Here is a 14,237-nt window from a genome sequence, read left to right as displayed (position 1 = left end):
TGAAGAAGCCAACTGTAATACATGGATAAACAATCTGATTCATTTTTCCTAAACATCAAAAGGTGTGTGACTGTGTGCTTGTAATCTATAATCAAATCTCTAATGTACATCAGTGGTTCTCAAACCGTTACTCAGGTCCACATTTTCACTCTCACAACACACATGGGTAGAGGAAAAAAAGGGGATCATCAGTTTCAGAACCACTGCTTTAAAATAGAGATGCACTGATACCACTTTTTCCCTTCCGGTACCGATACCTGATCCTTTAAATGTTGGCTGATACCGAGTACTGATACCGATACTAACTCTATCCAACATAACTCACATATAAGTCCTGATAATTATACTATCACATTTTTAAAATATTTTAGTTTGGTAAAATCTATGTTCTGCATCACAAATAAAACACACTCGGCTTGGCTAGATGATATTTACTTGTTGGATTAGATTTATTAAATGCTAAAGAAAGTGGGCGCACAGGCCTGGCTAGCGGGCTGCTATGCAAAAGGCTAAATCAAGGCTAAATACTATCATTGCACTGAGAGTCCGGCGGTTCCTTCCGCTCTCAATAACATGTAAGTGACCACACAGCGGCAGACGAGTGATTACTGAAAGAAGCTGCTCAGCTGTTCAGGTAAGCGGCTCCGTTGTTCTGAACACCAAAATACTGGTGCACATGCACACGTCAGAATGGTATCTGGTATCTGCGTGGTATCTGTCATAGGTATCGGTATCCCCATCACTGATACCGATACAGAGTTTAAGTGCCAGTATCAGTGCCGATACCAATACAGTATCAGTATCAGTGAAACACTTATTTAAACACTTGTAACAACACTTCCAATCCATAATCTAACACAAACCTATATAACCTGTAGCAATACTTCTAATCTATACTCTACAAAGCCCCCTAATAATATGTTAATCATGTGAAGAAAGCAAAAGTGTGTACATTTGTGTGTGCACTGTACCTGGAGTAATCTCATGTTCATTGTAAAGTCACCTGCTAGCAACTGATCCCGGATCAAACTGCAGAAATAAAAACAGGGCATGAGAAACGTGAAAATACAGCACTGTGCAAATGTCCAAAAGGTCATTTGAGAGAATGATGTAAAATGTTTATCTGGACAGTAAGCATTTATTTTTGTATAAAAACAATAACGATACAACAATTTCAAACAAACAAATAGCTTCAGCATTTACAAACCTGCCCAGTAACAATACCAAGTTTGTCTAATCAATACTTCATTAAATTAAATCTGGTGCTGCTGATGGAAATGAACCAACATATGTAACGGCTGGAGTGCAGTGAGAGTCAGGAACCAAACCTAACTGTATTCGTCTGACCAAGATATTAATATCTTTTTTAAAAACCAAACATCTTTGTTGCATTTTACTATATTTAAGTTGATTTTTTTATTTATTCTAATGATATAGACTACTTTTACTGGCAAAAATATAGTTTTTAAAGTAGTTTTCTTGGCTGCTTAAGACTTTTGGACAGTATTGCATGTGGGAACACACTGTTGCCTAACAATCAACACATTAGGCTGAACCCCAGTACATTAATAATAATAATAATGTTAATAATGATTTTAATACTACTACTACTACTACTACTAATTATAATAATAATAACAACAATAATAATGTGTTAGTGCAAGGTAGCTTTACAAAGCTCAAGAACAGACCCAGACAATGAAGCACAGCATTAACAGAAAGAAAATGTATGAATTATGTAGCGAAAAGAGCAGAAACAAAGGCGGCTTTGATTGTGTGGCTCTTACGTTAACATGGCGCAGCAGACGAGGATGAGGAAGTCAAAGCGATCCTGATCAGAAAAGAGTGAATCCCAGATCCGGATAACATCCGGCAGCAGGAACTCCTGAGAGAGCAGCAGAGTAAGCCAGCGGAAAGTGAAGTACTGTGGCTTTATGTTCTGCTCTTGCTGGAGGGAGAGAGAGGAAAGAGGGAGAATCAGGAACCTTGTTTTAATTCATTTTATGCCGCTATGTTTGTTACACATACAAAGAATTTATTAAACTACACATATTATATATTATATTACTACATGTATGTAACACATATACATGCAAAATACCTTAATAATAATAATATTAAAGTTCCCTTCTTAAACCCAAGATCACTTTACAAGAGCAACGTTGGAAAGCTGGAAGTACACTGGAACAGACAAATCAACAGCTGGCAGAACGCATAAAACATACAGGACATGCAGAGGGAGGAAAAAACTAAGAAAATAAAAGAGAGAAAAGTTAAGAATTGAAAGTAACACCACCCTTGGGGGTCTCCCACCCACCTGAACTGTATGATTTTGCATGCAAAAATAAATTAAAGCATCCTTCACTTCTATAATGCCTACAGAGTTGTATGCAAAAGTCTAGGCACCCCTGGTCAAATGACATATGAAAATAAGTGAACACATCCTCTACAGAGAACACACTACTGCACATTTTAATACACAATTACTGTTTATTTGCTGAATTTAACTTTTTTTACTGGTTGAAAAAAATTATTATTTACAATTTGTACCCCAATATATTAAACTCAACACAATAAATAGAAATTGTGCACTAAAATTTGCAGGAAATATAATTTTTTTACAGTGTGTTCCCTGTAGAGGATGAGTTAACTTGTTTTCTCTTAGAAACAACATGTCATTTGACTGGGGGTGTTTATATGACCGTATAGATGACCTTTATTCATTTCTGTGAAGTTTATATGACTGAACTGTTTGTTTATAATAATAAAAATGAATAGAAATTAAACTAATAAATCTAAATAAATTATATATGTGGAAATATAATAATAAAAATAGTTAAGTGGCATACATTATTTCTTGGAAGAAAGGTAATTGATATCTTCATAAAATATTTTTCGAAAGATATTCTTCTAATATCCTGATTGACACCCAAAAAAACAAAAAACAAAAATAAAAACCAACCACTATGCACTTGTGGGGCCCTAAACAACTGCCCAAACTGCTTAAAGCCACTAACAGTGCTGGATATGAGCACTTTAAGGAAATGTAACAGAGTAAATGTCACCTCTGAAAAGAGGTATAAAAACAATAGTGAATATAAACTTATGTGCAAGGTGTGGTACATATGATGCAATACGATATTGCACAAAAATAGAGACAGACAGAAAAAGATAAGAAGAAGACAGACAGAAACTAAGAGAAATAATGAAAAAACAAACGAAAACAGATTAATGTTTCAAACACAAACACTCCTACTGCTGTTGGCGTGACTGGGTTTGAGAGGGATGCTCACCAGCTTCATGTAGAGCTCCACATCCTTCTCTTTGAGCATGGAGAAGACACTCTCCATCTTATATGTTATTCCGCACTGCGAGTCGTCCAGGCTCTTGATGAAATTGTCCCGGTTCTCTGACATCAGGTTGGTGAAACAGAAGAACGTGTCTGCCTCTGCATGCTCTAAAGGGGGGGAACATGAAAAAAAACCTTCAATAAACATTCAGAATTCACCAAAGGATGAGGACAGTGCTGGGTAATAAATCCAATATCATAATAACTTACAAACAGTCATATGCAAAAGTTTGAACACTCCAGGCAAATGACAAGTTGTAATGTATATGTTGTAATGGATATATACCGATCAGGCATAAGATGATGACCAACTCCTTGTTTCTATGCTCATTGTCCATTTTATCAGCTCCACTTACTATATAGGTGCACTTTGTAGTTCTACAATTACAGACTGTAGTCCATCTGTTTCTCTGATACTTTGTTAGCCCTCTTTTACCCTGTTCTTCAGTGGTCAGGACCCCCATGGACCCTCACAGAGCAGGTCTCTTTCAATTTGTCAATTTTTCAAATGAATAAATAATATCTCTATTACAATATAATTTATTATATAAGAACATTTTTTCTTGTCTAAATAGATCCTTCGTTCAAGTTTGTGAACTCTGTATTTTTTTTAATAATTACATAATAAATTTAACTTTTTTTTTTATAAATGCTGACCAAATGAATTGAACCATACCAATACAATCAAACTGAACTGTGGTGAAATTAGAAATTTCACAATGCAATGAATCGTTTTCTAAGTACTGTTACCAAATAAATGAATCATTTTGTGGTCAGCGATTTACACCCCTGGTCTGTGCATTTTGACCCAACGCCTCTGTTCGTCCTGTAGGTGGCAGCATGAGTGTGCTTTCCTCTCAGTGCATTTCCTTTGTGGGTTTGCAATAACTTGACACAAAGAATAAGCAGGTCTATAACATGGACAACATTACCACACATGTAAATGTTCGTGTTCAGTATTAGTGACAGAGCTGTTTCGAGAATAAAGCCAAACCCCACACATTTTATGCCCTTGTTGTGAAGTCAGCACTTATCAGCACTCAATCTTTCCAGCTGTTTAAAGCACATGTGGGCCATAAGAGTTTCAACATGTGCTTTTAACAGTAGTTTTGGGGGAAAAAAAAATCATATCATTATTAATAACCAGCTCTTCATACCAAGGAAGATACTTTGATGAACGTGAAGTTGAGTGTTGAGGATAAATATACCCAAAGGATCAGCAAACAGCTGATTTATGCTAACATTTGCAGCTGTTTTTTCCCAATTAACTGAAGTCACAGTGGAAATCAAACATCAGTCAATAAATAAAGAACAAAGGGAGCAAGCTGTCCCCAAACTTTTGACACGCAGTGTACCTCCATGTTTGTTTTAACCAGGTTAACGCTACAGGCAAGATAACATTTCTTGCATTTCTAATCATTAAGATAAAGTGCCCTGTTATTTTTTAGGGATGGACATTTCACCCATTTTTACTACTCAAGCAACAGCTTTTTTCTTTTTTCTTTTTATTTATTTCAAACTACACAGGCCTTTTTTTCAAATGCCTGTTTCATTAAACAAATCGCTCCAAATCTCCATTTTTGTCATTTTTCAGTTTTTGACAAAACTTGAAAATGTCTTTTGCCCTTTATATTGTGTTTTAATTTAATGATGAATGAAGCAAAAGAAATGGGCAAAATTTACTTGGAAAAATGTCTGGTTCCATTGACTTACATTAGAAGTACAGTATGTTTTTTCCTTCTCCTGTAAAGTTCTCATTTTGGTTTTTTTTTGTTTTTTTTTGGATTTTCCCCAATTTTCTGCCCAATTTACTCATCTCCAGTTCTACCCGCTAGTTAGGACTCCCCCAATCACACGATACCACCAGTGCTAGGAGGGTGAAGGCTAATACAGGCTTCCTCCGAGACCTCTGAAGCCAGTTTTCGAACTGCCGCTCACGCAACGTTACTGCACAGCCGAACACACACGGAGGAAAGCGCCAACCGCCAGATCTGTTACGTCAGCTAACAGATGCCTGCGCTGACTAGCCTCGCAATGAGTGATGGGGGGAGAGGGGGGCCATCCTACCCACCCCGAGAGAGTGAAGCCAATTGTGCTCTCTTGGGCTCCCGGCTACGGATGAAAGTTCTCATTCTGAAGATACAAGGTTTTGTTCCGACAGCAGCGAAATATTAATAAGAGTTCACTCAAAGAACCACTTAGTACCTTTCCACTCTTTGTTGGGGTCCGTGGCGAAGGTGTAGTAAATAGGTCCTACGATTTCGTTCATGCCCTGAACGTAGGCGATGCCGGGGTTCAGCTTGGCGTAGATGAACAGGATCCGCTCCACCACCTCCCAGTGCGCCTCACAGCCGTTCGGCAGCACCTCGTACTCGTTAGAGGGGTACAGGTTCAGAGCCTTCCCCGGGGAGCTCACCTACAGGGCACAGGACAAAGGTCAAATCCAGTCAGGTCCAGTCACCTGAGATAACATCTGCAAAAACGATGCTCTCTCAGGGACAGAGACAGTAAAGACTTATTTTGCATTAGCAGTAACACACGCAGAGGTAATAATAAAACCAAAGCTTTATAACAGATATGCATTCAATATGTACAATACGAAATATTCATAATATGTATGAGTAAAAAAAGAAAAGAGAAATGGGCCGTTAAACCCTGCTGTGCTGCTTTAGCATGACTAACAGTTCTGCTTTAGAAAACACAGCACAATAGTCTAATTTAGGATATTTTAGTTTAATCCAATGTTACTGAATCCTGGTCCTGCAATAACATCCAATAATAATAATAATAATAATAATAATAATATTTTTTTATTATCATTATTATTGTTATCATTACTCTAACTTAATTTCATTGCATTTTACATACGTACATCTCAAAGTGCATCACAAAACTGTGCGAAAAACAAGAACAAAAAATAATTAGAGGGGTTTGGACTGGGCAATAAATGAAGTCAACAGGAAAAACAGGAAAAGAAATGTAGAATGTAAATAAAGCGAAACTATGAAACAGAAAACTAATGAAATAATGGAGATAAAACAATTAACAAATAAAGCAAAAAGCTAACAAGAAGTGTTTCGAATTGCATTTTAAAAATTATCAACAGAAAGAGCCAGACAGATCCGAGCAGTTAAAGAACACTGAATATTTTAGTCTTCTCCTGCTCCAACATCCCAATTTTACCTTCATGAAGGCGTTTAATGAGCTGAGGGGTTGAAACAGGTGAGTTAGAGAGGGGCTCAGTGCTGCAGGAGCTATAGGACACTGGCTAAAGCTAAAGGGAGGGCTGACACACTAATAACTAACCAGCTATAATATGCTCTAAAGTTATATCTGATAAATATGGGCCTATTATTTCTTAGACAATAGAAGCCTAAACTTGAAAAGGAACTGCATATGGCTCAGAATTTTTCCATGGATTTTCAGTAGCTGTTGAAATTAGCTAAATAAGCTGGGGTTAAACCGGGTTGGAGTGCACCGGAGCAGAGCTACGGCACCTGTGAATCATGTGAACATCACAACACCAATGCTGAGAACTTTCTATAATATCACATTAACTGAGCATCACTTTTTCCATTTTGGTGACATCCATAAAAAATAAATACCAAAAAAACTTCAGAAATCCCAGTTTAACCCCTGATTTCAAGCATAGATCCAGCTGTCCTGTATGACCGTCTAAGCACTTTTTGTAAAAGAACCCAAAAATCCCTCCTATATTCGATTATTATAATTATTATTATTATAATTATTATAATTATTATTATTATTAACTTGATTAGATTAGTTACAGACACAGTAAGTTTCTCTTACAAAAAAAAAACAAAACAACCTTCACATTTACCTACAAAGATTCCTTATCTGTAAAAATCTGCTTTTCAAACTGCTGTACAGGGTCAACAAGCGCCAACCAGACACACACACACACACGTTGGTCTCACTATACTTGTGAGGACTTCCAAAGACTTCTGTATCACCTACAGAAGCACCTGTAGCACCTAAACTTAATCCTAACCTCAACCTCAGTAGAATTAGTGGTGAAAACAGCAAAAAGCAAAACGGTCCTCACCTGTACAAAATCTTTTGTTGTCCTATCATTGTGAGCACATTTGGTCCTCACAACAGTAGCAAGACAAGTAGACCCACACATACACGCGCATGCGCGCACACGCACACACTTCGCACAAATACTCACCTGTGTTTGACCATCTGAGCACTGACCAAAGCAAACAGGTCACAAATAATATCAGCAACACATATTAGAAATGAAAAACACCTGTAAATACAGGCTCACACAGACACTCACATTAGTGACTCCACTGCGGTTGCGGTCGACAGTTTGTGCTTTAAGTGTAGTTTGCTCCACACGTCGGCGGAGGGTTTCATACTCGTTTTGGGGGTCCAGGATCAGCTGGCAGGGAAATTCAGTGGGCCTCTGGAAGAACGCCATGTCTGGGTACAACCGTCTATAAGCAGGAGAAGAGATCATTACTAAAGTTATCATCTGGCAAAAAATAAAATGTATACATTTTCTTCATTTACCTCAAATGTTGTCATGTTTGGTGTCTGAAGTTTGCTTCGTTACTTTTGCACTAGATCAGGGGTCGGCAACATGCAGCTCTTTTACTGCTCTGTTGTGGCTCCACAGCAGAATTAGATTTGTAGGTAAAGATAAAATAATCCTCCTTTGCAGTAAAATAAAGCTCTGCTGATCGTTCAACACAGTTTTAACAATAAATGGTCTTAAACGCTCGAGTTAAAGTAGCCTATATGTGCTAATTCACCAACCTGTAACCCTGAAGGTTGGCGTACAGACTGCTGGTCACCATAGCAACTCAGACAACAATCTTGCCTAGCTAGTAGCTAACAAAAAAAAGGCAAAGACAAAGATCTAAGACAACATGGATAATTTGGAGACAAATGGACTCTTATGCATTTATAATCACTCCAGCTGGTTTCCTGATACATTTAATCTGCAACGAGAAACTTTCAAACACTAAAAAGTCACAAACCTCAGCTTCTCATTCGAATTTTCCCGTTCAGCAGGCACCATTTAATGTGGAACAGGAAAATTCAGACGAAAAGCTGGCAAATGAGAAGCGACTTCAGCCTCGCAAAAAATTTTACAAGAAACTGTTCTACTTTTGGAAAAGTTTCCTGCCAGAGTTGCGAGAAAAGCAGCTACAGCTGAACTAAAGCTTAAAGCAGAGCAAAGTAAGTCTGCCTTTACGTTTATATTATATTTTTTAGCCTATGCTAGAACATCAGCATATACTGAGACATATTTACAGCCAAGATGGTAAAACGGACATAAAATGTTGTGGCTCCCAAGGTGGTTTGATTTTTGCTGAAAGGACAAAATGGCTCCTCTTAACATTTGGGTTGTCGACCCCTGCACTAGAGCCATGAGGCCAATGTTGCTAACAAGTGACGGAAGTTTATATTCCACCAATTATCATTGTTCAAACTGCATGTATCAAACTTTACACACCTTAAACCGAGTGGAGTTGTTAAGCAATCTCTAACAGACTTGCTTATGTGGTTCAAGACACACTGTTATCTATAAACATGGACAAAAGTACGATAAAGACAGAATCGAGACTGACTGCTACTTCAGTTTTATCTATGCAACTTACTCGTGTCCAACATACTGATGGATAGATATTGATATGCTATTACATATACACTGATCAGGCGTAACATTATGACCACCTCCTTGTTTCTACGCTCATTGTCCATTTGTCTGTCTCTCTGCATACTTTGTTAGCCCCCTTTTACCCTGTTCTTCAGTGGTCAAGACCTCATGGACCCTCACAGAGCAGGTACTATATGGGTGGTGGATCATTCTCAGCACTGCAGTAACACTGACGTGGTGGTGGTGTGTTAGTGTGTGTTGCGCTGGCACGAGTGGATCAGACACAGCAGTGCTGCTGGAGTTTTTAAACACCTCTGTGTCACTGCTGGACTGAGAACCAAAAATATTGAATCAACAGTGTCCTGTGACCACCAGAGGATGACTGACTGTGCAACAACAGACGTGCTACTGTCTCTGACTTGACAACTACAAGGTGGACGAACAGGGTCCACTCACTGTCCACTCTATTAGACACTCCTACCTTGTCAGTCCGCCTTGTAGATGTAAAGTCAGAGACGATAGCTCATCTGCTGCTGCACAGTTTGTGTTGGTCATCCTCTAGTCCTTCATCAGTGGTCACAGGACGCTGCCCACAGGACGCTGTTGTCTGGATATTTTTGGTTGGTGGACTATTCTCAGTCCAGCAGTGACACTGAGGTGTTTAAAAACTCCAGCAGCACTGCTGTGTCTGATCCACTCACACCAGCGCAACACACACTAACACACCACCACCACCACGTCAGTGTTACTGCAGTGCTGAGAATGATCCACCACCCAAATAGTACCTGCTCTGTGAGGGTCCATGGGGGTCCTGACCACTGAAGAACAGGGTAAAAGGGGGCTAACAAAGTATGCAGAGAAACAGATGGACTACAGTCTGTAACTGTAGAACTACAAAGTCCACCTATATAGTAAGTGGAGCTGATAAAATGGACGATGAGCGTAGAAACAAGGAGATGGTCATAATGTTATGCCTGATCGGTGCACAGTGTCAGAAACTACTTAAGCAAGTCTATTAAAATAAAAAAACACTTAAGCAAACTTCAGACATGTCTTGGCTGATTGACTATACTATAAGGAAACCGTGCAAATCTGACTTTCACCAAACTATCACAGTACTGAAGTTTTCCTTCCAGGCTGTGAGAACAGCATACCTAACATCTTTATCAATCTGTAGCAGAACCTCATTGTCCTTGAAGTAATTGTTCCATCGGCTCTCAGGATTTGGGTTCAGAGGCTAGACAGAGAAAAAAGAGAGAGGGAGAGAGAATTTAATTCCTATTAAGTAATCATGTTACACTACAGAACAGTCTGCATGGCAGGAAACAATCCTAGTCAAGCAGATTTACACTATATTAAATGCAAAATTCTGTAGATATCATGAACATGCAGGCTAAACTGAGATGCTCAGCAGGGAGGTGGGGGCAGACGGAAAGTTTACTTACGTGATCCTCCATGGTCACGTCCTCTCTGGACAGGCCCAGGTTGGCTTTGGCTATTCCCGGCTGGATGATCATCTCCTTCAGGAACTGGGCGTACAGCTCCCTGAACATTCACATTCAACAGCACCAGAGGATAAACATTCACATTTTAGGCCTTAAACGCACTGATGGTCTACCAACCACAGTGACCTGGTGCTCATCACTAACACTGATCAACAAACTGACACTTTATTAACAGTAACTAAATAATATAATGTAATATATTGTTATATTTTCAGATTTCGTATTATTACATGAGAACAGCAGTCAGGATGGGGGGGTGGGGATGAGGTCATAGGTTATGAGATATATTTTTAAGGGTTAATGCTTTTATTTGAATTAGTAAAATTAACTTATGATACAATTATAATAACATTTCAGTAATGCATAAATCAGTTAATAGACATTTTAAATTTTTTACTGTATGTCCTAATTATTATTATTACTGTTATTATTATTTCCTCTTACAGCCAAGACAATTGTCTAAAGTGATATCTCACTTTACAATTTTGATTCTGATGAATATTCATGAACCTTCATGACTTGAATTTGATCCAAATTCCTTTTTTTTTGGAGGGGCGGTTCTAAGTGAAAACTTCTCTACAGGGGACAAACTTCAATTTCTGCACATTTCAACATACATTTTCTTCAACAAACAATTTCTGTATTGTTTTTTCTTTTATTCTAACATGCTAAACATGAGTTTACCATGTTAGAAAAACACAAAACATAAAACACACAACTTTTGCACAGGCCACATTTTATGTTTTAGAAATGTGTTGCATTCAGTAAATAAACAGTAATTGTGTATTAAAAGTGCAGTAGTGTGTCTCTGTAGAGGATGTGTTCACTTATTTACACTTAGAGAATCAACAAAACATGTTGTTTGACCAGGGGCACCAAAACTCATGCATACAACTAACTGTACTGTGTGTGCGTGAAAAGTTGTGTTGATTAAAAGCATACTTGGCAACCCTTCTTTCTCCAAACATGACAAGCTGAATTACTGCCAAAAATTATCATTAGTCTGAGAGTGTGTTGTGAGGTCTTGCGTGGCGTATTTGTCCTGTGATGATAAGCTGTGGTTCCATGAAATTTCCACTTGCATATTATCGCACCAACAGTACTGAAGGGGGTGTCTAAAGTCTTTACTATGGCTCTACAGCTTTTCCCATTGTAGTGTTGCTTAATGTTATTCCTGAGAGCAAGAGAACATATTTTTATGTAACCTTTACACACACGTATATATAGAGCGTACTCCCCCCCCCCATCTCATTTCTGTGTTTTAAACATATATTTGTTTATGCTTATGAAGATCTACTTTTTTGTTAATATGTCTAAGTACAAAGGCTGAACGCACTGGAAGTTTACTGACTAACAAAAATCTTTAACTGTAATGCTGCTCGCATGGACCATTGAGTATACTGATGAAGCAAGAACCCGTTTTTTGTTTAAACTGAGGGGCTTAGAGACTTATGTTCTTTACTAGAACCAGGCTGGTCAGCTAGCTAACATGCTAAAAATTAGCCAACAGCCTAAATAACTTCATCATTAATATCATAAACTTAAATAAAAGTACTTATGGTATGATTTACTGTAAAACAGCAGCATAAAAGTCTAAAAAAATGTCACTTGAATGGATTACATGCTTCAAATGTTTGCGTTTCAGTCAGAAGTCGCGTCAAACTCCGGCTGAATCCCAAACGGCAGTCCCAAATCACTATTTCTTAGCTGTATTTCACACCGTTGGGCTGCAGGATCCAGTATTTAAATTCCTACGTAGTGCACTATGTAGGGAGCAGGGAGACATTTGAGATTCAGCTCCAGCGTGAGAAGAGGGGCGCCGCTGGATTGGTGCTAAATACGACTCGTGGTGGTAATTTGGAGAGCAAAACGTACTTATAAAGTGAACGTTTTTGCATTAAACAGTGCTGTGTTATCATATGTTCATTGTTATACGACAAAAAGTTAAAAAAATTCAAATGACGACAATATACAGCGATGGGCGACTGAACATTCTCCTCATTCTGCGGTCCATGGTTGCTTGGCATCGATAAAAAAACTGTAATGAAACTACATTTCTTGGTGGAATACTTGTTTATGTTGATTATTATTAATAATAACTAATAAATAACTAATAATAAATCTAAACTATTGTGTATTTTATCACAGGGAAGGGAGTTTTAGGCACGCCACTTCGAGCTGTGCCTAAGAACACCCTTCCCGTGTTAAAATCGCAGTAACGCGCAGCCTCTCGTGGCTTATTGCTTTAATATATGTAAAGGAGCTCTGTTGTGACTGGTTGCCCTGTATTGTGCCTCATTCAAGAATCAGCCTGAGCTGAAACACTCATTTGCCCATACTTTTTAACATTCAACAGGAAACTTTTATTGGATATCTTGTCATATCAGCCTTGTTTGCCGCCACTAATATGCTGAGACAAAGCCTTCTGAATGGATTTACTCACACAGAGAACGCTTACTTCCTGTTCTAGAAGTGAAAGCCAAGGTTTCAGGCTCAACACGCGAAGCATTGCAACAAGTTTGGGGAATCAAAACTAGGAAATAAGCAATTTCAGTGAGTTAATGCACAGGTTCCCAACCCTGGTCCTGGAGTAGCCCCAGCCCTGCACGGTTCAGCGTTCTCCCCGCTCTCAGCACACCCACTTCAAGTCATGAAGGGCTTGTTAATAAGATGATTTGTTGGATGAGGTGCACTGGAAAAAGGGGAAACGCCAAAATGTGCAGGGCAGTAAGTACTTCAGGACCAGGGCTGGGAACCACTGTATTAGTATACCGACTAAAAGTGGTTCAAAACACTTTTCTCTCATTTTAGCAAACAATCAATCAACAGCAATATGTATACGTGTTCCCTAAAGATAGAGGGGGACAATATAACAAAATGTTTTCATTATTGTGATAAATTACATCACTATATGGCTGCTGTTGGCACAAAACCTCGTATCTCCATTTTTGCTGTTTTTCTTTTAAACATAATTTGAAAAGGCCAGTTTCCCTTTATGATGTGTCAAACTTTCATGCTGAATGAACCAACAGAAATGGTTCAAAATTATGTATCCATTTACTTTCATTAAAAGTTAAGAACGACTTTTCCTCGTCCTGTAAAGTTACCTTTTAGGAGATACGAGGTTTCGTTCTGACAGCAGCGATATGCTCTTCTGAGTGTACGGCTGTCATCAGTACTTCTACAACACTAAACAACTGCATGTACCATAAAAAGCCTCAACATTATAAAACTAACTTGGTTATAAGTAAATTGGTTGTTGATAAAAGCATATAATGACTTTAATATACTATTCGTACAGGTGTTACATAATTAGTAGAAAGCTGTAAATAAAAATGAAGAACTGCTAAATGTGTCCACAGTGATGAACAGAGCTGTAGATGACACTAAAATGACCAATAAAGCTGTATAGTCTTGAGAATTAATATCCAGAATACATCTAATTTCAAAAGTAGAGATAAAATCTCAAGGGTACGGGACCCCTAAGGGGCTGTAGCTTAAAAGGTTAATGACATTGCGTTCCCTCGCACACTGTTTGCATTTGCTTGCAAAAGCTGTGCTTTGCTTAAGCTCAGAGACGGAGCAGCTCATTGAATTTTATGTTGATCTTGGATTAAAATATAAAGACATGTCGCTTCTCAAAATCAAACATGATTGTGTTATTAGTGACTCAAACTGAAACTGAGGTCGAGTGTCCTCATACAGTAAAAGCTACATTTACAGAAACTACAGAGAACAATTGCTGAATGAA

The 14,237-nt window shown here is 38.3% G+C and overlaps 1 protein-coding gene across 1 annotated transcript in view; it reads right to left on the bottom strand.

Moving 5' to 3' along the window:
* Positions 1-14,237, bottom strand: part of tbc1d13 (TBC1 domain family, member 13) — a 33,899-nt gene that overhangs the window by 2,241 nt on the left and 17,421 nt on the right. Inside the window, exons 5-11 of the mRNA XM_036587687.1 lie at positions 10,427-10,526; positions 10,136-10,218; positions 7,653-7,812; positions 5,555-5,765; positions 3,294-3,457; positions 1,788-1,948; positions 972-1,029 (exon numbers count right to left, since the gene is read on the bottom strand). Coding sequence (XP_036443580.1) covers positions 972-1,029; positions 1,788-1,948; positions 3,294-3,457; positions 5,555-5,765; positions 7,653-7,812; positions 10,136-10,218; positions 10,427-10,526 — 937 coding nt within the window. The remainder of the gene's footprint in view (positions 1-971; positions 1,030-1,787; positions 1,949-3,293; positions 3,458-5,554; positions 5,766-7,652; positions 7,813-10,135; positions 10,219-10,426; positions 10,527-14,237) is intronic.

This window comes from Colossoma macropomum, unplaced genomic scaffold, assembly GCF_904425465.1.
Source record: "Colossoma macropomum unplaced genomic scaffold, Colossoma_macropomum, whole genome shotgun sequence".
NCBI classification, from domain to species: Eukaryota; Metazoa; Chordata; class Actinopteri; order Characiformes; family Serrasalmidae; genus Colossoma; species Colossoma macropomum.
Note: the sequence above shows the minus strand (reverse complement) of the source record. Positions and strands in the feature narration are given on the sequence as shown.